The sequence below is a fragment of the Dasypus novemcinctus genome, chromosome 2 (assembly GCF_030445035.2).
Source record: "Dasypus novemcinctus isolate mDasNov1 chromosome 2, mDasNov1.1.hap2, whole genome shotgun sequence".
NCBI lineage: Eukaryota > Metazoa > Chordata > Mammalia > Cingulata > Dasypodidae > Dasypus > Dasypus novemcinctus.
In genome coordinates this window covers 121165387-121191363 of record NC_080674.1, presented here as the reverse complement: position 1 = coordinate 121191363, position 25977 = coordinate 121165387, and the positions used below count along the sequence as shown (strand labels likewise).

Sequence of the window (25977 nt, the reverse complement as noted above, 5' to 3'; positions counted from 1 at the left end):
GCCAACCCACAGCTGACCACAGAAGATAAGTGAGCCCAGCTGAGCCCAGAACCATCAAGATGCCCTATCATCTCATGAGTGGTAATAAATGCATATTGTTTAAAACCACAGTTTTGAGGTATTTTTTCCCCTCAATTTTGACTGATACATTCATTACTTTAATTTTTTCTTCTTTTATGTGAAATATAACATACACAGAGAAAAGTAGATAAAATATATGTATAGTTTAACAAGTAATTATAAAGTAATCCCCCATGTAACCACCATTTAGATGAAGAAAAAAATTTTACCCACATCTCAGAAGTCCTGCACCTGTGTTGCTTCTCTTTTAAATTTATCCTTCCCCATTATCTTGATTTTAGGGATAATCATTCCCTTGCCTTTGTGTGTGTGTCTGTGTATGTGTGTGTAGCTTCACCACATATTGGGTGTAGTAGTTTGAATCTTTTGTGAACCTCAGAAAATCATGTCATTAGATCTAATCCATTCCTGTGTATGAAAATCTATTGTAGGTGGGACCTTTTGATTAAATTACTTCAGTTGAAGGCCTTTGATTAGATTTTGTGGCCCTGGGTGGGTCTTAGTGTTCTACTGGAGTCCTTTATAAACAGAGGAATAAAAAGCCACAGATCCAAAAGAAACCTGCAGAGACAGCGAGAAACACCCAGAAGTTGAGAGAGAAGTCCCCAGAAGCCAGAAGCTGAAATGAACACTATACAGAAGCTGAGAGGAAGCCACTTTGGCCAGAAGTCAAAAGCAAGGAAGACTAGAAGGGAGGGGAAAGACAAGCAGACTAAGCCATGTGCCTGATAGCCCACAGCTGCAGCTCAGGGTGAAAGCATCTTCTGATGATGCCTTGATTTGAATACTTGTACAGCCTCAGAACTGTAAGCTTCTGTTAATAAATCCCCATTGTAAAAGCCAACCCATTTCTGATATATTGCTTGACAGTCTTTAGCAAATTAAAACATTAGACAAAACAATACTGCTTAGTTTTGCCTGTTGTCAAGCTTTATATGCTGTATGGTTTCTTTTTTGCCTAATTTCTTTTGCCCAGCACTGTTTTTAAGATTTCCCATGTTGCCCTGTGTAGCAAGAATCTGTTCATTTTCATTGCTCTGTTATACTGCATTTTATGAATATACCCAAATGTATGACTATTTGGGGTATTTCCAGTTTGTGACCATTACCAAGTTTTGCTTTTAAGTATTCTTAAAATGTTTTCTGGTCTCTCTGTGCATAACTTTCGCTAGAGCAGTAGTTCTCAAATTTTTTGGTCTCAGAATCTTAAAGCATAAAATTTAAAAACAAAACAAACCAAAGAATTATTGAGATGAGACATTTAAAATTAAATAATTCATTTAAAATAGTTTCCTGAGGATGCCATAACAAATTGCCACAAGCTTGGTGGCTTAAAACAGCAGAAATTTCTTCTCTCACAGTTACTTTTCCACAGTCAGTATATGAGGGATCTTAATGGTCTATATATGATCATCGATATTGGTATTGTTACTCTTTAAAATATTTTTCCCTATCTGGTAGTAAGTAATATATTGCACTGTGGGTTTTAATCTTATTCATGTTTTTGTGTGTTTTTTGGCATCGTCATTTTATGTAGGAAGAAACAGGTTTAGAAGAGCATGGTTACTTATCCAGCCACAGAATCATCAAGTGGAAGAGTTAGAAAATAGAACCCTCGTTTTCTACTTCCAAAATCAGTTTTCTTTCCACTCTCTGACATGATACTTCTGCTTCTAGCCCCTTCTCAGGAAGGCTTGATCTTTCTCAAATCTCTTCTCCTCCAGATAACTCGGCACCCTGACCCCAGCCTGCTAGAGGTCCAAGGAACAGCCCTACATCTCCCTGCCCATCCCGTTCCCACATCTAATCTTTCCTGCCTTTCTCTTACCCATCTGCCTCTACTTCTCATAAAACCCTCCGCCCATCCTCTGCTGAAAACCTTAAATTGAACTGAGCCTCGCTGTGGTCATTTATACAAAAGGAATAGCAATACCTAATTCATGTTGACGTGCGTGAGAAAATGTACATTGCACTTTAAGAAAGCAACATTACCTACCATTATTAAGCACTCAAACACATACCAGCAGTTTGGTCATAAGCAAGTTGCTAAACTTCTTTGATTCTTAATTTCCTCTTCAGTAAAATAAGCAGAATAACACCTACTGCAAAGTGTTGTTTGAAGGATCGAATAGAACGATATATGTAAAGTAATTAGCACAGTGCATGGCGATGAGGAGCGCTCAAAAGATGTTTATTTTTTATTTAACAAAAACTTACCTGTTGCTTATTATGTGCCAACCACTCTTCCACACGCTTCCAAATCTTAAACTTTATAATAATCCTTTCTAGTACGTACGTTTGTTTAATCCTCATTTTATAGACGCAGAAACTGAGCAGGGATGTTAAAGCAACTGTCCCAAATCACACAACTAGAAAGTGGCAGAACAGGGATCAGAATTCCTACAGTTTTGTGCCAGAATTCGCGCTGCTAAACTGCTTTCCTCAAATATTTATTATCATTCATTAGAAACTCTGCAAATTGCAAAGCGCTCTACCCGGGTGATTGGTCCTTTAGGGCAAATGAGCGCTTGATTCCCTCGTAGCTCCCCCATGCTCAGCTCCTTAAAAGAAAGCCTGTCTAGCTTTCGCGGGAGGGATGCTCCTACCGCTTCGCTCGCAGCTTAAGTACCAGCAAGCCACACTCCTCCTCTGGCTCCGCCCCGCCTCCACTCTGGCCCCGCCTCCACTCTGGCCCCGCCCCTCGCCCTGACTGCGGCGGACGCCGAGCCAACGCCTCGCGGGCTTCCACGTACACACTCTAACGCCTCTCCCCATCTGGCGAGAGCACATCCGGGTCGCTGGAGCAGGTGCCTCAGGTCCCGCCTCTTTCCCCAACCCTTGCCCCTACTTCCGGCCTCCGCGGGCCTTTTCCGTTCTTTCTGTGCCGGCATTTTCTCGGAGCTCTAGGTCCCCCCTGGCTTCTGACTTTGGCCTCTTACCGCCTTTCACCCGGACGCAGAGGCTCGTTACTCATCCCGAATCTCCCCGGGCCTTGGAGCGGGTTTGCAGAGCGTCTTCGCGGGGCGACCGCGCCGAGGCCTGCCGCGCAGACCTGACCCCGCGTCTCCTCCTCGCTGCTGCGTTGAGGCTGCCACCTCGGGATGCCGCGACCCGGGTCCGCGCGGCGCTGGGCGGCCGCCGCGGGCCGTTGGGGCTGCAGGCTGCTCGCGCTTCTGCTGCTGGCGCCAGGGCCTGGCGGCACCTCTGAGATCACCTTCGAGCTGCCGGACAACGCCAAGCAGTGCTTCTACGAGGACATCGCACAGGACACAAAGTGCACCCTTGAGTTCCAGGTATCACGGGCTGTGACAGTCCCGGGACCCTAGCTCCAGGTTTGGGGCTGCTACCTGCAGGGTATACCCTTTCTGTCTGTGTCTTCCCTTTCTTTGGCTGCTTCAAGAATCATCTCTAGGAAGCTGATAGGAACAGGACATTTGTATTTCCTGTTCTAAACCCTGGGCAAGAGACATTGAAGACCGGATATAAGATGTATGAATTCCAGAAATGCTTCCTCTGTGCCATTTCTTTCCATTCTTTAATGTCCTTTATTTTAAGGCCTATTGAGCCTTCTTCCTTCAAATAGTCTCCTCTTTAAAAAACTATTCCTATTCTGTAGTGACCGATGTCAACTCCCCACTTCCTAATCCACACCTTTACTTTAATCAGATTTGAAATGCTGCCAGTATCTAAAGCCATGGCTTTTCCGCTTTTCCATTGGTATTATTAAGATTATTGGTTAATGCAGTTAAGGTCTTTGGAAGAGCTTCTCTAATTAGAGGCTGAGTGACCATCTGCCAAAGGTGTTGTAGAAAGAATTGCTGTGATAAGTGAGAGGTATCTTCCGATCCTTGGGATTATATAGAAAAGAAACTATTTAACAATGTAATTAAGTTAGAGCAGCTTTTCTATTTTTGTTGATAGGCTTATGTAACATTTGAGTGCTAGGTGCTGGGGATACAGAAAAGAAATGATAAAAAATACATATATATATATTACATCTTGATTCCCTTCTCATTCTACCCTTTTCTTTTTTAGTACCTGCTTATTCAGAAAAATTGTGTGCCTTATGAGCAGAAAATATCAAATATATGATCTGGTTTTTGGAATCCATAAAGGCTTCCTTTAGGAAGTAAAATTGAACTGAACTTTAAAGTATGAGCTGTAAATACTTTGGCAAGAAGGAAAAAAGAATAGCTTTTGCAGGGGCCCTGTGGTACGAGTAAACCCTGGGAATTTGAAGACCAATATGATTGGAGAGTAGAGGGAGCCAGATGTGTGGTGGGAAATGAGGGCTGGGGAGGTTAGCAGGGAGCAGGTTATGCAGGGCCTTGCTGGCCATGTAAAGGATTTTACTCTGTCCTAAGAGTATGGAAAGCTTTTGAGAGTTTTAAGCAAGGTGGTGACATAATCAGAATATTCCTGGTAGCTGTGTGGATAACTTGTGAATGAAGAGAAGATGTTAGCAGAGTGAATGTGGAAAATTGTTTAAGAGGCTCTTGTAGTTGGTACAGGCAGAAAATGATAGTGGCTTAGACTAAGGTGGTAGCATTGGGGAAGGAGAAAAGTGAGAGGATAGGGGAGAATTTATTAGGCAAAATCAACAGATTTTGGTGATGATTTGGCTTTAGGGGGAAAGGGAGGGGGATTTAAGGTTGAAGCTTACTTAGTCTTGCTTAATTGCATGGAATAAGACCAGGGGAGAGAAAAGAAGATAGCAGACACTGTAAAATAGTCAGCCAGAATTTTACTTGTTTGAATTCCATTTCTTGAATTCTTATATATGTACGTGGTATTGAGAATACTATTACTACTACTGCAGGCAAAAAATCATCATCTGTTATGCACTGAACAGTATGACAAGCATTTCAGATGTGTTATTTAATTCTCAGGACAACTTTGTGAAATAAGTACAGTACCCATTTCCTTCTTCCTGATTAGGAAACTGAGGCATAGATAAAGGCCTAAGGTCACCAAGTCCAATTCTTAATTACTTTGTTAAACTACCTCCCAAAGAAAAATGACTGATCTTGCTCTGGGGAGCTTATATAGATACATACTATCTAGTGTTAATTGCAACAAGAAATGTTGGGGCGGGTTTGGGAAGAGGTAGATTCATCTGGGAAATTTAACTGATTAGCAGATGTCTGAGTTGAGTCTGGAAGGCTAAATAGGAGTTGCTCTGTAAGGTGGCAGAGGAGGAAAGAGCAGATGTGTGTATCTTGTGAGAGTTAATTCCAGCAGGACTGAAAATAGCCCTTTTTCTAAAGTTTGTATATGGCACTGATCCTTGGTCAAGGTATGAAACGCATTGAGTAGTAGTTTGATAATAATATTGCTTTATAATTATGGGTCTGAGATTTTTAAAGGCTGTTTGTACCAGTTTATTAGCATTGTTTATTGATAACAGTGAGATTTTTTATTTGCACTTGGTCCTGGTGTAATTTACAAGGGTTCTACTGTTGAGACTAGTAGGAATATGCTGTGACCAGCAAAAAACAAAAACAGAAAAACAGCCAAGGTTCCATTTTGGGCTCCCCAGTTCCGAAGTGTTCCTTGCATACTTGGGTAGTACCTAATAAGAGAGAGAGTATGTATCCATCCACAGCCCTCACAGAGGGAGGACAAAGGAGCCCACACTTGACCTCTCCCATTGATGCAAGACAGCCTTTGGCTTTGATGCATATCTACATATCCTTACTTGAATGCTGTTGCTATATTGCATTCTTTTTCTGTAATAAACTGTAGATGTGTAAGCATTGTCATTTTGGGATTGTGTGATTCTTTAGCAAACAAGCCCTGTTTAACTACCACTGTTGGTGTAGAAATGAAGCAAAGACATGTTTGGAGAACTTCTGGTAGTCTGGTATTTTTGGAACATAGAATGAGCAAGGGTATGAATAAAAGAAATGCTGAGGTTCTCTGAAGGAGGTTCAGGGGAGTGGGATGACATAGTTAACAGACTTGGATTTTTCTGCAAACCCCAGAGAATTTGCAAAAGCTTTTAAGTGAATGAAAAGATTCACAACCGGGGCAAGGAGGGATTTTACCCCCCAGGAGATATTTGTTGATACCTGGAGATATTTTTGGTTGTCACAGCGTGGAGGGGGATGGTGTGGAGGCCTACTACTGGCATCCAGTGGGTAGAGAGGCCAGGGCACTGCTAAAGATGCTGTAGTGCACAGGACAGTACAGCCACCATAACAGAGAATTAGCTGGCCCAAGATATAATGCCACGGTTGAGAAAACCTGGACTGGAGGGAGAAGAAATTAGGTTTTAGAAAGATCTTTTAGGGAGCTGTCTGTGGCAGTCATCCTTCCTGGATTGTGAATTAGGAAAGGAAAAATGGGATGAATTTAAGAGAGGCAATAAGATCTACAGATACTGTGATCAACTGGACAGATTAGACACTTGTTTAGGATGATCCCCAGTTTTTGTCTTAAGTGACCAGGCAGGTTGTGTGGTGGTAGTGTTAAGGGACATAGGATTACTTGTTTCAAGTTCAGTGGGAGAGAAGTGGAGTGGTGATCAGTGCTGGTCCTGTTCAGTTTGTATGTATGTATTTGATTATTTGAAGTAGAAGGGCAAGTGTTAACAATTGAATATGTCAAAATGAAGTAATTTTCATTTGGTAAACAGGGCTCTTGGCCTTTGGGGCCTCAGAGAAGTATAATGTTCAATGAATAAGATATTGTTTATGTTGAAACATTATCTCTGTATATTAATGTTTATATACTTTTTACAGCTTTCCAAGTGCATAATTATATTTCTTTAATAATTAAAATGATTTTAGAGAGCGGATGTAGCTCTAAGTGTTTGAGCTCCTGCTTCCCATGTACAAGATCCCAGGTTTGATGCCTGCTACCTCCTAAAAACAAAACAAACAAATGGAAAAAATAATTCTTATTGGGGAGTGGATGTAGCTCAGTGGTTGAGGGCCTGCTTACTATGTATGAGATCCTAGGTTCAATTCCGAGTATCTTCCGAAAAAAAGATTTTGTAACGTAGTTCAGTTATTCATCTTATCTCTTAAGTCACAGATGCTCCCATTAGTGATAGATTTTTCTTTGGAGTCTTGTTTCAATGTCTCTTCCTTATTACCTCTTAAGTGGGTACACACTTGTTTCTTCTCCTTCTTTCTTCCCACCCAACTCTTTCTCATATAAGGAGGCCTTTCTCACCTTTAATCCTTTTTCTCTTTCTTTCTTGTAATACTTGTCCAAGTTATCTGAGGGGAAATCTCTCTCCTCTATTCCTGTAACCCAGACGGCTCAAACTATAACTGATTAAGCACAAGACCTTGCAAACTTGCAAATTCCTGAAAATCTTCTTCAGAATCATTTCACCTACTCCCGGCTTTCCTTTCAATGTTTGTCCTTAATTACAAGCTTTTCTATAAACAGAAGACTTTTTTGCTTTCATTTTCTTTTTTCTTCAATCACAAGTATTTAAACAAAGTTTAATCAGTTATGTTTCTCTTGAGAACCAGGTTGTAAATGATGATATATACTGTAGAACAGTCCACAAATCTACCCAACTCATAATGTAGTTCTTAAAAAGAAAAAAAAGTTCAAATTCTATATAATTTTTCTATAAAATAATTTAAGAAATACAACCTCTTTGTAATTTGGTTATTGAATTTGCTTAATCTTTGATAGATGGTTGCATGGGTATTATGCTAAGGGCTGGCCTACTTTACTACTTCACTACACTATCTGGAGCAAGCTTGAATGGTGCCAATATGAAACAGGGTGAGAAAATTTTTGGAGGGAAAATATTACATGGCAATAACTTTGGACCTTTAAGCTGTCTGTCTTCCACTTACTAGATGAGGAGTAATGTTGGGTAGATTACTTATCTCAACTTTAGTTTCTCAGAATGTCATATATGTTACTAGAATAGAAATTTTTTTTTAAAATCCATGCACAACATAGTGACCCCTGAGTTAAACCATGGACAATGGTTAATAGTACAATTATAAAAATGTGTTTTCATCAGTTGTAACAAATGTACCACACCAATGCAAGGTGTTAATAATACGGTGGTATATAGGAATCCTGTATTTTATGCATGGTTATTCTGTAAATCCACAACTTCTCTAAGAATAATAATTTTAAAAGTCTAATGACGAGAAAAAGACCTTCTCATAGGATTGTTGGGAGAATTAAGTGATCTAATATATGTACATTATCTACCACAGTTGTCTAATTAGCAGTAATTAACAGTTCCCTCTTTCCTGTTACAAGGAAACGTGCTCAGTTCTATAAAGTTTTTGTTTAAGGGTTGAATTGAAATCTGCTTTTCAAGTTCTATCCATGATGGAAATAAAAAAATGTCAAATTGTCTGTGATACTAAGTCTTCTGCTTATAACCTTATTGCCATTTTAGCAGGAAAACTGGTTAATTTCTCTAACTAACAAGTTGCAATGATCTCTTTTTTTTTCAATCTTTCTGCAGGTGATTACTGGTGGTCACTATGATGTAGATTGTCGATTAGAAGATCCTGATGGGAATGTGTTATACAAAGAGATGAAGAAACAATATGATAGTTTCACCTTCATAGCCTCCAAAAATGGAACCTATAAATTTTGCTTCAGCAATGAATTTTCTACTTTCACACATAAAACCGTATATTTTGATTTTCAAGTTGGAGAGGACCCACCTTTGTTTCCTAGTGAGAACCGAGTCAGTGCTCTTACCCAGGTAAGTAAAAAAAAAAGCAATATAATGTTGGTATGTTTAAAGGAAAAAAAATGAACAATTTAATTTTATGTACTAACTCATTGATGAACATAGAATTTTGATACCTTAAAATAACCTTTTAAGAGCTATCTTAATTCTTACAGCAGGTTAGGCATTTGAGGGCGCTTCAGATTTTTATAGTAAAAAAACAATGGTAGAGGAGCTTAAAAATTTTAAGTGTAAAGAAAGTAAGAAGAATTAAAATAGTAGGAAGATTACTAAGGTAGAAACATTATTGAGGAAAGGAAATTTAGAAAGTCTGAGCAATGACAGCACCAGCTTTCTGAAGCATTTTTGGTAATCCATGAAGGAATGTAGCTCTTTTTACCTTATCAGGTTGGTATAACTGAAAGCAAAATGATATGGTACCTAGTGTTATTTAAGCTGCAATTATAATAACTTTCTGTTATTTAAGGTAGAATATTAAACATTAATGGAAAATCATCTAACAGAAATAGTTAAAGCTAAATTGGGTGATGGAGCAGTTTTTAAGAATGTGTAAAAGCCTCAATTTATAAACCTAATCATTAGCAAAATATATTCAAATGTACTTATTATTAGAAATATTCTTTTTATTTTAAGATACTGTGTGAAAGACACTGCTTTGTAAAAAGGTTTTTCTTTGGGGCCATTACTTATATCTGTTCCTTCATGAATTTTAACTTGTCTGAGAAAGTAGCTTGCTCTAAACACCTAAGTATGTATATGTAGAAAATAAGCAGCAGTAAAGCAGTTAGTCCCTCTTAGCCTCTTTTATTTGTATCACATTTTTTTGTTCTTAGTCTTATTTTTCTAATTTTAAAAAGCTAATGTCTTTCATATAAAAGGGATACTTACAAAGCAGCTTTTCATACTTTAGAATTGAAAGAATTATTAGCTAGTAAGTGCGAATAAATGGTAGAATTTTACTATCTCTGTTTTTTAGCCATCAATAAAGTGATGCATCTAGGATAGGCAGTGTGGCAGTTTGATACTATTTATGAATTCCAAAAAGAGATATTGACTATGTTTGTAAACTGGTTGGTTCCTTTGGACCTGACACCCTTTGATTGTATTAAATCCAAAGGTTATGTTTACTTGATTAATATTAGCCAAAAATCGGTTTGGCTTTTATAAAGGGTATTTATTTGGAGTAAAAGCTTAGAGTTACAAGGCCCTAAAGAGTCTAATTCAGGATACTTTAAGAGGTGCATTCTCACCAAATGTCTGTTGCCACGCGTTGAAGCAAGATGGCTGTCGATTTCTGCAAGGGTACAGTATGTCTTCCTCTTTCTTCTTAGGGCTCCGTGGGCCCAGCTTCTTCTGATCTTAGCTGTAAGCTGGAAGGCTCATTTCTTTCTGGGTTCAGATACTCTGTTCTCTTCACAAGTCAACTGTAAACTGTCAGGCGAATGGTTCATCTCTCTTCCTGGGGCCACAGGATCGAAGCTGACAAGTTCTTTTCCGGGTCTATGGAGCTTTCCCTATTCCTCTGTGTATCGTCTGTGTGCTTGACTGAATGTCTGTTTATATAACCCACCAAGGGGGTGTGGACGCAACCCTGCATGCCCTAATGATGTGGCCAAATTAAAGCCCTAATCTTGATTTAATCAAGTGAACATAAAGCCTTTGCATTTAAATCAATCAAAGGGTATCATGCTGAGAGGAACGGACCAGTTTACAAACATTATCTGTATCTCCTTTTGGAATTCATAATTAATATCAAACTGCCACAGATGATTAAGGAACTGGTTTTAATTATATTAGGTGTGATAACACTACTGGGATTTTATTTTCTATAACTGTTATTTTTTGGGAATAAATATAAAGTGTAAAAGTATTTTTACCTGAAATGTTTTACAATATGTGGGATTTGCTTTAATTGGGTGGGGAATAAAGATGAAACAAGATCAGCTATATCAGCTACAGGTTAATAATTATAGACATGAGGGCTTATTGTACTATTATCTATACTTCGGAATATTTATGAAAATTCTTTAAAAGTATTAAAAAGGAAATAAGATCTCAAATTGTATGAATCCATGTAACTAGAGACAATGTCTATGATATTTTTCTAATCTAGCTGTTCTTAAGTCATAGTCTATGCACAGGCTTCAAGAAGTCATAAACATTCTGAATTGGTGTCAAACCCTTGCTTTTATGCACACTTTCCAGAGGGAGAATCTTTAGACCACATAGCATTTTGAGAACACATAGAAATCAGGGAAATGGCTAGGAGTACCTCTCTCTCTAGCTCTTTATCTCAAATTAAAAATCATTCATTTTAGCAGTTTTGCTAATCTTTCATTTCTGGGGTCCTAAACAAATCAAACGCAAAACTGTTTGCATATTCTGATAGGTAAATTTAATTTGTAGACCTCATTTCTCACACTTTTTAAAAAGCATTTTCAGTGGTATAGTTGTATAATTATTCTTTCCATATTTACTTCGGTAGGACTTTATTAAATGTTTCAGTTGTTTCCTAATTCTGTATTGCTTAATTCTTTGTTGAGACAAATTCAGGTTTAACTTTTTAAAATTCTTAATACATGATTTGTGATATAATAATAAAGAATGTATTTCATCCCAGGATTAAGATTTTGTCAGTAGAAAAATATGAAACCCCAGTATTCAAAAAAAATTAGACACTTAACTCTTCTCAAAGCAAATGATGTAATTAATGTATTAAAGGTAAGGTTTTAGCAGATGAGGACTCAAAAACAGATTACACAGTGAAATGGAAGCTTATATCTATTTGGGAGCATGTGTATATTAGTTGACTGGCATGAGAGGAGAGCCTTATTTATCAAATAAATTTGGGGGGAGAAAAAAAGACATATTCCTAACACTTTCAGAATCAAAAATTAAGGGGTATTCCTATTTTAAAATAACTTTGACTAACTCAGTTTGTTTTCTTATATCAAGTTTGTTTTAGTTTTTATATCTTTATACTTTCATTTATGCTCTTCACTGTAGGTTGAATTACTCACCTGTCTATTTTCTTCTTTCTGATTTTTCTTTGAAGAACCAGGGCTTAGAATTCTGTAGCTACCAGCTTTACCTAATAAGTATATCTAATGCTGTTGACATCCCAGTTTGGAAAAAACTGCTGCTTCATGGAATCTCTACCATTATCCAATTGTCCTAGTGGGAATGAGTGGAAGGGTTGATTGCCAAGACACTAGTGCATGAATGAATGAAAGAGTAAATGAATGAATTCCAGTTTAGTAGAATATTAATCAAGTGAGGGATTGAGATCAAATTAAAAGAGAAGATGGACATGCTAGATGGATTGTATAGAAAGCATTACACAAACTAACAGGAAGTATTCCTTTTTAGATGGAGTCTGCCTGTGTTTCAATTCATGAAGCTCTGAAATCTGTTATTGACTATCAGACTCATTTTCGTCTGAGAGAAGCTCAAGGCCGAAGCCGAGCAGAAGATCTAAATACAAGAGTGGCCTATTGGTCAGTAGGAGAAGCCCTCATTCTTCTGGTGGTTAGCATAGGGCAGGTATTTCTTCTAAAAAGCTTTTTCTCAGATAAAAGAACCACCACAACTCGTGTTGGATCATAACTACATTTTGAGAATTGATGCACCATTTCCACTGTAATATTGCTGTCCTCTGATTTTAGGTACCGAAGAACTTAACACTGGCAACATTTTTAAAACCTTACCCATATACTTGTTGGGGGAGATGTACAATGCATATCCCCAAACCATGGAAAGGACACCTTTTTTAATTTGTAAAAGGTGGAAAAACTTTGGAACTTACTTTGGGGTATTCATGTTAAATATGCACCAAATGATCTACTCTTTTCTTGGTTGTTTATATCTACTCTTTGCACACTAAACTTTGGTATTTTGATTCCTGTTAACCATTTAAAAGTACTTTTCTTATAGGTAGTTGATAATTTTAAAATCTAAGGTCTACATATGTTGTGAAAGGAGAAAATTGCCTTTTAATTGTTTATAGTGAATAAAGTTTTGTTTTTTAAGAAAACCAAATATGATAACCAAGCCCTATTCTGCACTGTTTAATTTTATGGGGGAAAAATCTGCCATAGAAATGTTAATGTTGATATAATTTAAAATCGATACATCATGGTATTTATTTCTCATTAGCTTGGCAAATGACAGATATTTGGTTTTTTGTTGTTTTTCATTTGTTTATTCTGTGATTTGTAACCAGGTGTTATGTTTTCATAAAACCATTCTTTCCACACAGAATGACAGTATGTTTCAGTAACATAACAGTTTATACAGGCCTTAAAAATCAGACTGTTCTGATAGATAGACCAATTTTAAAATAATTTATGATGCTAAAATGGGGACAGATGAAAAGGGAGAATTTATAAGCGAGTTATCTGTACACATTACATTTTCAATGCTTTTATGAAGTAAAAAGGTGATCTGTTTCATTTTAACATTTTGATTGGCTGCTTCTTGTCTTTATATGACTTTAATATCTTTGAGCCATTCCCAGCTTATATTAACAACTGTAATATTAGTATCACATAAGTGCCATACATTTTATCCATATGGGTGTGATGCACTGATAAGTCTGTTGTTTTTGTGTTTTGTTTTTTTGTCTCTCATGAAATTTCTGTGATCTCTGGTTAGCAACTCTAAAATGATTTTAAATTTTAGAATGCTTGTAAGTGTGTTTTTCTTATTTAATAATCTTTCCTGATTGTAGTACACTTGAGTATTGAATAGTGCATATTCTGTACACTGTAGGGTTTAGATTGTGTTCTTATCTTAAAACCTGTAGGGATTGAGCCAATTGAAATAAGATTTTATTCCAAGCATTCTAGAATAGAATACAAGATGATACAAAATTGTATTGATATTTAAAGCTTTTTGCTGTTTAAAAAAATTGCAGTTACTTTTCTGCTATTTCCCCCCTTCCCCACCCAAAGTGATGAATGTTGAACAAAATTGGCATATTGTCAAGACTCTGATATGTGGTATCATTAAAACTGATTGGATAGCAATTCTGGTCACTCACCACTTCTGATCAGTAGTTAACTCTTAATTCTAAACTATTTTAAAATGCATATATACATTTCTGCACGTAGGAACAAGATTAATTCAGGTTGTTATGCTTGCTAATGTCAAATGCCACCATGTAGTAAGGGATGAACATGTTTTCAACCCTATAATTCTAAGATGTTTGAAGACAAAATAATTGCTCCTTAAACAGCATTTACCAATGCATTAAGAACTAAAGTTCCAGAATTTGCAGATTTATCTATTTGGGTTCTTGTATTGGAGTTATTCTGCAGCTTAATAGATATCCCTTTATATTTAGATTTCAGAGTCTTAAACATTAATTTTAATGTAATTGATAAGCATGGGCATATGTAAAATGTCCTTTTTTGGTTGCCTGTCTGCTCTGTTGTGTTCAGATACTTATGCTTTACCAGAATTAAGCAGTCAGGTATCAGTGTGTTGAGTATGGCATAGATAGTGCAGTCATTTAATCTGCGCCTCTCAAAACTTTGATATTAGACTAGTATCAGATATATTTTTTGGTGAAACTATATTAAAATATATTAAAACTTGTGGAAAATATATATATATTAAAATTTTTGAAATAAGCACTGTTCTTGAAAATCATGCGGACTTAGTCTAGTCTGTATGTAACTGGTTGAATTTTGATGGCTTCTATACCCAACTGGGTATGTACATATAAATCAGAAGATATCTATTCAGACACACATGTTAAGTAAGAAGAGTTTCTATCTTCCTCCTACTGTAATTTGTAGTTCATCAGTTCATCATTTTTCTTTAGTCCTATCATAACTTGTTTCAGCTGTTTGAGTTTCTCCAATATTTGTGTTTGGACATAAGTTTCAGAATACATATTTAAACATCATAGTTGTATATATTTTTAAAGTAGAATAAATAATGGAAAGAGACATGATACACAAATTGATACTAAAATTTCAACTGTGTGAAGATACATCTTCTTTGCCTAATGACCTAAACCTTCTTTTTTTCTATTAAAGAAACAAATGGTTGGGGGTTCACAACTTCATCCAGGCTTGATGATAATCAACTTTGAAAATATAATGAACTGAAAAGCAATTTTATTCTTTGGAGGATTTCATTTAAATCGCTATACTGTTCATTTTTGTTTGTGTGTAACATTTATGGTTAAATAGACAAAGCAGACCCTATGACTATTGTTTTGAAAAAATTAAATGAATTACTATATAAATAATTCAAAGGGGGTTTTCATTTACTTTGGAGAAGAAAAAGATATTTCTCTAAACTGATTTTGGTTCTGCAGGATTGCATCAGTTTCTTATAAAATAAAAAAAAACAAGTCTGTCTCCGTAAGATTCCTTATAAACTTGCAGCTTGCAGTACAGTTTTGTAGCAAAAGAAAGTGATTATTTATTTGCTATTTCACTAAAACATATAGCCAGGAAAGAAATTTAAAGAAGGGACATCCCATCTCTACACTCCTCATTTTTAACTTTCTCGTTCCATTGCTTAATGAAAGTTTGTGCGGATGAAAGGCAATTAAGCCATCAGTTGCTCTAAAATGTTTTCAGTTTTTAAGTAAATTAACTTTAGGTTGTATACTACCCTCAATTTTTTTTTTCCTTTCGTAATGTAGTCATAGGGTCTTTCTGGTTCCTGGGGAAAACTACAAAAGTACCAGCGAAAAAACAGTAAATGTAGGTTAACATTTTTTGAATGCTTACTTTTGTCAGATGCTGTCCTAATATTACTTCTATTGACACATTTCACTTTTGCAGTAGTCCTGTGAACTAAGGATATTCTTATTTTACAGATGAATTCACTGAAGCATAGAGAAGTTAAGAAACCTACCCATATCAGACAATAATTAGGAGAGTATGAATAGGAACTATCACAGTCTGGCTCTAGAACCCTCTTTTTCAACCCCGTGTGGTATTGCTTTATGAATACCAATTAAGGATAGACTTCTAAAGGCTTAGCTAGCTTGATTCTTTCTAGCTCAATAGTGGTTCAGTGCTTCAACTTCAGTTGTAGCAAAGTTCAAATCATGGTTGTGTGACTTTGAGCAAGTGATTTATTAGCCCTCTGTATATTTCAGTATTCCCATCTACCACTAAGATTATACTATTTACTGTAATGAGAATGAAATGAAGTATGTTTTATAACACTTAAAACTGGTGCCTAGCATTTACTAAGCACTTAATAAATAGTAACTTTTTATCATTTGTCCAATTTTATCATTTGTTCAAATCTTTAGTTCCTAAAGTTCTCCTTGTAGTCTCTGCTCAATTGCTGTTAATATATTACACAAATATGAAAGTATTCTAATATCTATCATACACATAAAAGGTAGAGGTTTCAAAAGTGATTACGACCTCCAGGAACGTAGCATAGTTGGGAAAGACAGCTACATGTGCAATTGTAAAACAAGTAATGAGGCAGATTAGACTCTGAGGGTCTAAGATATTTATAGGCTGCTAGAAGAAGGGAATCTGTAGGTCAAAAGACTTACCAGGGTGGAGCCTAACTTTGTCTCCCCACAAGGGAGGCCCATAGTACCGATACTTGAATTGGTTAGTCTCTTTAATTCAGGTATATGGAATATTAGCCAGTCCCTGTGACTGCAAATCAAAAAATATGTTCTTTGTTAATAATAAAGGCTATGTTTGATTTCCTGACTTGACGTCTCCGTCTCAGTTGTTTCCAAATTCTGGAGGAAAATATATATCCCTAAACCATCTGTGGACCACACATTGAGTGCACTGACATCTGCATTCCTTAAAAGTAAAAATATTCAGGCAAAAGCAAACTTATTAATAGAGTATTAAATTCCATTTAATAAATAGAATAGTACATGTATTTTTTTGTGGTTTTTATTTGCTCGGCTTTGAGTCATCCATGTTGATAGATATAGCTATAGTTATCATTGCTGTGCAGTGCAACATGTGAATATACCACAGTTATGCAACTACTCCTCCATGAGCACATGTGGAATGCTTCAAGTTTTTTGCTATTATTGAACAAAGCCACCATGAACATTCTTGTATACTGTCCTGTTGCACACATGTATAATCTCTTGAGTATACATCTAGGACTGGAATTGTTGGGTCGTAGGGTGTGCATATGTTTAACTTTTGCTAGGTAATACCTAACGTTTCCAAAGTACTTACATCAATGTTTTCACCACCAACGTTTGAGGGTTCCACATTTGACAATGTCAGACTTTAAAACTTTGAAAATCTCATGGGCATGTAATAAATGGTACCTCCTTTAATTTGTTTTCCATGATTAGTAATGAGGTTATTTTTCTCACAGGTTGATTTATTATTTGGATTTTCTCTTGTGAAGTTCCTGTTTAATCTTTGTTCATTTTTTAAATTGAATTGTTGGAATTTTAAAAATAGGATTCCTTTATCCAGGATACTAAGTCTTTGGTTATAACTATTTCAAATATTTTCTCCCAGATTATGTTTGCCTTTTAGCTCACAGTGATATGTATCAATCTTTTCTTCTAGTGTCGGTGCTTTCATGTCTTTTTAAAGAACTCTTTCCCTATCCTGAAGTTATGAATATCTTATATTCTGAAATATGTATGGTTTTATCTTCTGTTTGAATTGAATTTTATGTAATGGCCTGAGGTGTAGGTATCCAGGTTCTTTTTTTGGTCTTGAAAATTCATCTTTCTCCATTGATTTGCCGTGATTCTTACAAAGGTTGTATATTAAATGCCCATATTTACATGAGTCTGTTTATGGACTCTTCTATTCCATTAGTCAATTTGTCCTTACACCAACATACTGTCTTAATTACTAAGCTTTAAAAATATTTGATAATTGGTAGAACAAATCTTTACATTTTGTTCTTCAAGATTTTGCCTCTCTTCAGTCCTTTACATTTTTGTATGAATTTTATAATCAGCACATAAAGTCTCAACAAATGTTTTGGGATTTTAATTGGGATGTATCTAATCTGTGAATAATTTCCTTTTTACAGTAGTGTTTTCTAGTGAATAAACATGTTATCTTTTCATTGTTTAGGTCTTCTTTAGGTCTTTCAACCAAGGTTTGTAATATTCTTCATAGACGTACTTCTTATATTTTGTTAAAATTACCATGTTTTCTTACTACTTCATAATTTTTAATGCTGTTGTAAATGTTACTTTTAAATTTTGTGTTTTTTATTTATTACTGGTACTTGGAAATTCAATTTTAAAATTGATTGTCATTCAGGAACTTGTTAAACTCTCATGAATTCTAGTTATCTTTGGATTCTTTTGGACTTTCTGTGTATACAGCTGTGTCATCTACAAATAACAATAGATTTGTCTTTTTATTCCTCACACCTTTTCTTTCTTTTTCCTATCTACTTCCATTTACAGAGATATTCATTACATGGTTGAATAGAAGTAGTCATGCTAGGTAGGCATTCTTTGCTTTGCTTGTGTTCTGTGGGAAAGCTTTCAAGGTATCCTTTATGCATTTTATGGTGTCTTTATTAAATTTAGAAACTTCCCTTCTGTTCTTAGTTGCTAAAAGTTTTTATAAGCATAAATAATGTTGACTTTTATCAAAAGCTCCTTCTGTATTTACTGGGAAAATTATATTCCTCTTTCCCCCTTTATTTTAGTTTTCTATTAAACCCACTTTGTCTTCCTCATGTAAAACTGACTTGGCTGTGATACAGTTGCTTAGTTTTTAATTGATGGAATTGGTTTGTTTTAAGATTTTTGGCTAAGATCAAGGCTATATTAGCCTCATAAAATGCAATGGAGAGTGGCTTTCTTTTCCTGTATAAGACTTGAGTTACTTGTTTTTAAATGTTCATTAGAATATATAGGTGAAACCTGTTTGGGGCCTGGATATTGATTCTTTGTGGGGCATTGATTTGGTTTCATCTTACTAGTCATAACAGTTACCAGGTTTTCTCTTTCTTTTTGTGAAATATTGGTTAGTTGAACATTTCTGACAATCTGTCCGTTTCAACTACATTTTCAAATTTATTAGCACAAAGTTATTCCTGTCCATTTATTTTTTACCATATGCCAGATCTGTAACTAGGTCCCTCTTTTCATTCCTGATACTGATTATTTTATTTTTTTATTTTTTATTTTTTTGATACTATTTGTATCTGCTCTCTTTTTCACTTGATCAGTCTTAACAGAAGTTTATCACTTTTTTTTCCAAAGAGCTAATTTTTAAAAATTTCATTTTTCTTCTCTGGTACATATTTTTTTGTTTCATTGATTTCAACTTTCTATTTCCTTTCTTTTAGGTTGAGTTTAATTTGTGATTTTTCTATATTCATATAATGGATGTTTATCTCAAACTTTCAACTTTCTCTATATTTAACACTATAGATTTCCCTCTAAAAATAGTGCTTTAGCTCTCTCTGTCAGTTTTCTATGCTGTGTAACGAGATGCCACAAATTTACCACCTTAAAACAGCTTACTTTGATTATTTCACAATTTCTTTGGGTCAAGAGTCTGGACATGGCTTACCTGGGTCCATTAGTAGCATATAGTCATCTGAAGTTATCTGTGTTTTCATCTGGAGCTTGGGGTCCTTCAAGTGCATCAGGTTGTTAGCAAACTTCAGTTCTTTAACTGGAGGTAAACCCCTTAAAATTATTTGCAAAGTTTTATGTTAATCTTCATTTTTCTGGGGAAAGAGTCTGTAGCTTTAATCACGTTCATCACTTTCCATGACAAAAAGTTTTTAAAAAACCACTGTGATAATTAAAGTAATTTTAAATTATTCATATTAGTATAAAAGTTTAGCTTATAAGCCTAATATGTTAATTACCCTGGATTTTGGGAAATTGAAGGAACCTGGAGGATTGGGTATTAATTAGCTTTAAATAAAAATACCATACAATAGAGACTTGATCAAATGCCTCCTGTGTACTAGGCAGTGGGAATTCTGAATAAGATCCCCAAAGCAGATAATTATGTTATACCTTTTAGTAGGAGTTCTCAAACATTGGTGGTACAAGAATCACCTGAGTTACTTGTTAAAAAAAAAAAAAAAAAAAGCTCATTCTCAGGTTCCTTCTTCCAACCCTGAAATTTTTATTTAGTACAGGGATTTTTAACCATTTTTGTTCCACAGACCCCTTTTCCAGTCAGGTGAAAACAACAGATCCCTTACTAAATCCACACTATACCATGTATTATTTAATAAATATATCATACCAACACCAATATGTCCCCACAAGAATAATGTTTTCTTGAATTTCAATTCAAGTTCATGGCCCCCTTAAGAACCCCTGATTTAGTAGATCTGGAGTGGATTTTGCAAATCCCCCAAGAATTCTAATGAAAGTGTCGTTATACCTATATTTTGAGAAACAATGTTTGCAATTGTATGTGCCTGCTGTACTAATGTTCCACACTCATGCTATATAATTTTTTTTTCAGCAGTGCTTTGAGTTAGATAGTATTGTTTTTTCTATTTTTCAGATAAACTGAAGCACAGAGCAGTGAAGTGCCTTCCCTAGGTCACACAATTAGTAATTGCTGGAACTTGGGTTCAAACACAAATATCTTCAGGTACAGACAAGTAAAGCTGGGAGTTGTGGCAACTAAATTGCAGCCAGTGTCTACTAGTGAGGATTCAGGACCTAATTTTGCTGATCTCCTGATTTTTGTTTAGAAAAGCCAATTTTTTAAAATGAAAAACCACCTAATTTTTAAAATGCTAGCTCATTTTAGTCATTCTAGTAGCTGTGTAGTGGTATCACATTGCAGTTTTAACTTGTGTTTTTTCAATGTTGAGCATCTTTTCATGCGATTAGTTGCCATTAACATATCTTCTTGTTAAAGTATCAATGAACTCTTTTCCATTTTTAAATTATTTTTGCTCTTTTTTATTATTGAGTTTGTGTGTATATATGTTTGGATGTATTTAATTTATTAGAGAAATGTGTGAATTATTGGATAAAAGTCCTTTATCAGATACATGGTTTGCAAAGATTTTCTCCCAGTCTGTGCCTTCTCTTTTCATTCTCTTAAGAGTATCTTTTGAAGAGAAGTTGTTTTTAATTTTGAGGAAATCTGTTTTATCTATTTGTTCTTTTATGGAGTATGATCTTATTGTATCTAAAAAAATCTTTGTTTAATCCACAGTCACAAAGATTTTCTCCTATGCTTTCTTCAAGAAGTTTTATAGTTTTAGTTAGACATTTAGGATTATGATCCATTTTTGGTTAATTTATTTTTATTTTTTTTAAAATACGATAAAAAATTTTTATCTTTAAAATTAAAAAATTTTATTTTAATTTTTAATATTTATGTAATCTATTTTTTAGATTACATAAATGTTAAATAAAAAATGTAGGGGATTCCCATATGCCCCACTCTCTACCCCTCCCAAACTTTCCCACATTAATAACATCATTCACTAGTATGGTAAATTCATTGCAATTGATGAACACATTTTGGAACATTGCCACTAAGCATGGATTGAAGTTTACATTGTAGTTTACACACTCTCCCTCCCAATTCTGTAGGTTATGGCAAGATATATAATGGCCTGTATCTGTCATTGCACTGTCATTCAGGACAATTTCCAAGTCCCAAAATGCCCCATATTACAGCTGTTTTTCCCTCTCCCTGCCCTCAAAACCTCCAGTGGCCACTGCCTCCACATCAAAGATATAATTTCTTCCATTGCCAGAATCACACCAAGTCTATAGTACACTTTAGTCCATAGTTTAATCCCCAGTCCTGAGGATTCTGGGGTGGTGATGTCTACTCAGCCTCTAATTGAGAAGGGTCTGTGATCCATTAGGGCCAATGGATGGGACTCTTGGTTCCTTGGTATGGTAATTATCCATCATCATCTCCTTGTTAGTTGTCCTGAGTGAAACCAATGAACTGGAGAGTAGGTGTTGCAACTCCATTGAGATTTGGGGCCCAGCTGGCACATGGACAGCTCAAAGATTTACATCTACTGACTCTAGTACTAAAGATGTATGTCTGCCAACTCTAGTACTAATTTTTATGGATTCATATAGAAGAACGGAAGAGCCTTGTGTAGGGAAACTACAACAGAATCCACTCTGTCACCCTGGCATAAATTCCAAAGTGAGCCCACTGGCAAGGCACCAAACTCGGAGATATCTGCCCTGACTGTAGTGTCTGGTTGCCTCCAGAGCCCTCAGGAGCCCTGCTGTCTGGTGTATTATCTACTTTGGCAGTTAATGAGATCTTTCTGAGATGTGCATAAGCATAACCTCTGGAATGATCTTCCGATTCACTTTGAAGTCTCTTAGCCATATAAACTCATTTGTTTTTACCTTTTCCCCCTTTTGGTCAAGATCTTTTTCCAGTTGCATTGCTAGCTGGTGCTTGGTAGTAATCCCTCAGTGCCCGGGAGGCTCATCCCCGTGGGTCATGTCCCACACTGCAGGGAAAGTAATGTATTTATATGTTGAGTTTTGCTTAGAGGCCACATTTAAGTAACAAGGAGGCTCCCAGGAGGCAACTCTTAAGCACCCTATAATACTAGGCTAAGTTTTCATTTCTAGAGTAAAGGTTCATAAGCACAGTCATCGATATCAAGGGCCCATTAATGGACCATCCTCCTTCACAGTCATTGCCTTTGAACTCAGAGGATTCTTGGTGTTCCGTTAGAGAATGTGGTGTACATAGTGACATTATTCTCTGTTGTCAAAAGTTAGAATCAACCCAAATGCCCTTCAACAGACGGATAAACAAATTGTGGTATAAACATACAATTGAATATTACTGAGCTATAAGAAGAAATACAGTATTAACACATGGGATAACATGGATGAATCTTGAGGGCCTTGGGTTGAGTGAAGTAAACCAGGCCCTGAAGGTCAAATATATGACCTCACTGATATGAAATAAACAAATTGAGCAGACTCTGAGCTAGAATCTGGAAGATGAGTTTACAGGAAATAGAAAGGGAGAGAAGGTTGTGAGCCAATGCCCATATGGACAAAATCTATGATAAGGTGGAAATGTATAGTTATACAGTGGAGGGGCATTGCAGTGGTGTAATGATACTGTTGGGAATTGCTGATTGGTGGGGAGGGTGCGTTGAACTGTCCATGGAACTGGCAGGAGGATTGGGAGAGGGAGCAGGTGAACACTGGGGATTGGCAGGTACATGGTTGAAACTACAATGCTGGAAATGCCCTGTTGGCAATTTGGGAAATAGGAGGGTTGCTGGGTTGGGGTGTTGGATGTGGGGGGGGCGGGAATTCAGGACAGAGCGCAACTGGAGCAGGCTTCTAGGGAGTGTGCAACTGTTCATCTTGCCACAGTGTGTTATATCAGTGGGTGGAGAACCACGTAATGAATGGCAAGGTGGTGGACTCTCATCCTGGGGAAGCCCACTATGTTCTCAAACAGAGAGGCAAGAGTCTCTCGAGAACATGGGTGGTACCTAATAGGGGAGGACAGACCAGTGTGTCAAGCCCTTGGTGCTGTTGCAAGTAACTATGAATCTTGTCCTTGAAGGAGCTGAACCCTGGTGGTTGCTGTGGGTCCCATGGGGCAGTGTCATGGTGGGTGGAGATTCACACAATAACCAAAGGAATGTCGAGTTCCCATTGTTGGTTAATTTTTATATATGATACAAGGTATAATTGAAATTGGTTTTGGTTGGTTTGGGTATTTTTTTTCCAAACAAATCAATTTTGTTGATATCTATTAATGAAGCATACCGTTCATCCAAAGTGTACCGTCAATGGTATTTGGTATAATTACATAGTTGTGCATTCATTATTTCAATCATTAGAGCATTTTCATTATTTCAATAATAGTTAAAAACAGACAAGCAAATTCTTCACTTCTCACTTTCTCTACTTCCCCTGCTGTACATAGGTGCTATTTCTGGCTATTGCACAATTATTTATTAAGTAGTTTTATTGAGATATATTCTCATATCGTGATCTATCCAAAGTGTATAATCAGTGGCTTTTAGTATAATCACAATGCTGTGCATTCATCACCACAAAAAAATTTAGAACAATTACTCCAAAAAGAAAAACTCTATACCCTTCCCCAGCCCGACATAACCACTAACCTAATTTCATCTTTATAAATTGATTTATATTTATATTTTATATATGGAATCATATACTATGTAGTACTTTGTGTCTGGTTTCTTTTACTTAGCATAATTGCTTTTTTTTCTTTTGGTCTGATACTGACATCTTGACATATTGATACATTTGTTCAGCTTCAAAGAAAAATGGCCTTATATGTGCAATTTTACCCATATTTATATTTCCTATGCGGTTTTACTATGCTATACAGTTCTATGTTACATTTTTTAGCTTTCCTTTTAGTAATATATATGACCTTCAACATTCCTTTTAAACCACTTTCATACCCAAATACTAGTACTGCTAGTTAAAAATATTATGTTGGGCTTTCACCTTTTCATTTCCAATTTTACCAATTCTACACAAGTTAACCCTCAGCTTTTCATTCTCTAACCTCATTCTATTTTCTGGTGACCAAATTCAAATTATTAACTCCATAAGATTTCACAATACATTTAGTTCATAGTGATGCAAACATACAGTAATTGTCCTTTTGTATGTAACTTGCTTCACTCAACATAATGTTCTCCAGGTTCATGCATGTTGTCATATGCTTTACGACTGCATTTCTTTTTACAGCTGCATAATATTCCATCGTATGAATACCCCACAGTTTGCTTATCCATTCATTGATTGATGGACACTTGGTTTGTTTCCATCTTTTGGCAATCCTGGATAATGACGCTATGAACATCATTTGCAGATGTCTGTTTGTGTCACTACTCTCAGTTCTCCTGAGTATATATCAAATAGTGTTATTGCTGGTCATGTGGCAAATCTATATTCAACTTTCTTAGGAACTGCCAAACAGTCTTCCACAGTGGCTCTACCATTCTACATTCCAACAGTAAATAAGTGTTCCTATCCACATCCTTTCCAACACTTGTAGTTATCTGTCTTATTGGTAGTGACCATTCTGATAGGTGTGAAATGGTATCTCATTGTAGTTTCGATTTGCATTTCTCTAATAACTAGTGATGTTGAGCAATTTTTCTTGTGTTTTTTTGCCATTTGTATTTCTTCGGACAAATGTATATTCAAGTCTTTGCCCATTTTTAAATCTTTTTTTTTTTGTCTTCTTATTGTTGACTTGTAGTATCTCTTTATAGATCATAGATATTAAACCCTTATCAGATATGTGATTTCCAAATATTTTCTCCCATTGAGCCTGCTGCCTTTCCACCCTTTTGCCAAAGTCCCTTAAGGAGCAAAAGTGTTTAATTTTGAGGAGGTCCCATTTTTCTGTCTTTCGTTGTGTATACTTTGGGTGTAAGGTCCAAGAAACACCACCTACCACAAGTTCTTTAAGATGTTTCTCTACATTTTCTTCTAGTAGTTTTATGGTCCTGGCTTTTATGTTTAGGTCTTTGACCCATTTTGAGTCGATTCTTATATAGGGAGTGAGATAAGGGGCCCTTTTTCATTCTTTTGGTATGGATGTCCATTTCACTCAGCACCATTTGTTGCTGTTTTGTCCCAGTAACATGGCTTTGCTAGGTTTGTTGGACTCCAGTTGGCCATAGAGGTGAGGGTTTATTTCTGGACTCTCGATTCTTTTCTGCTGATTGATGTGTCTGTCTTCTTGTCAGTGTCATGCTGTTTTGACCACTGTAGCTGTGTAATGTGTTTCAAGGTTAGGAATGAAATTCCTCCCACATCACTCTTCTTTTTTAGAATACTTTTGACTATTTGGGTGCACTTTCCTTTCCAAATGAATTTTTTTTAAAGATTTATTTATTCATTTCTCTCCCCCACCCCCACCTCCCACCCCAGTTGTCTGTTCTCTGTGTCTATTCGCTGTGTCGTCGTCTTTGTCTGCTTCTGTTGTCAGCGGCACGGGAATCTATGTTTCTTTTTGTTGCATCATCTTGTTGTGTCAGCTATCTGTGTGGGTGGCGCCATTCTTAGGCAGGCTGCACTCTTTCGCGCTGGGCGGCTCTCCTTATGGGGCGCACTCCTTGCACGTGGGGCTCCCCTACGTGGGGGACACCCCTGCGTGGCACAGCATTCCTTGTGTGCATCAGCACTGCGCATGGGCCAGCTCCACACATTCATTATTTTTAAAAGTTCAGTCATACTCCCTGAAACCGAAAATGTAAGCTAT

At 36.3% G+C, this 25977-nt stretch overlaps 1 protein-coding gene across 1 annotated transcript; it reads left to right on the top strand.

Annotated features, from left to right (window-relative positions):
- Window positions 1-2754: 2754 nt before the first annotated feature.
- On the top strand, window positions 2755-16473 carry TMED7 (transmembrane p24 trafficking protein 7). Its single transcript, XM_004467256.5, has 3 exons — window positions 2755-3374; window positions 8537-8782; window positions 12140-16473. The coding sequence occupies exons 1-3, from the start codon at window positions 3183-3185 to the stop codon at window positions 12374-12376; spliced, it is 675 nt and encodes a 224-aa protein (XP_004467313.1). The 5' UTR covers window positions 2755-3182; the 3' UTR covers window positions 12377-16473.
- The last annotated feature ends 9504 nt before the right edge of the window (window positions 16474-25977 follow it).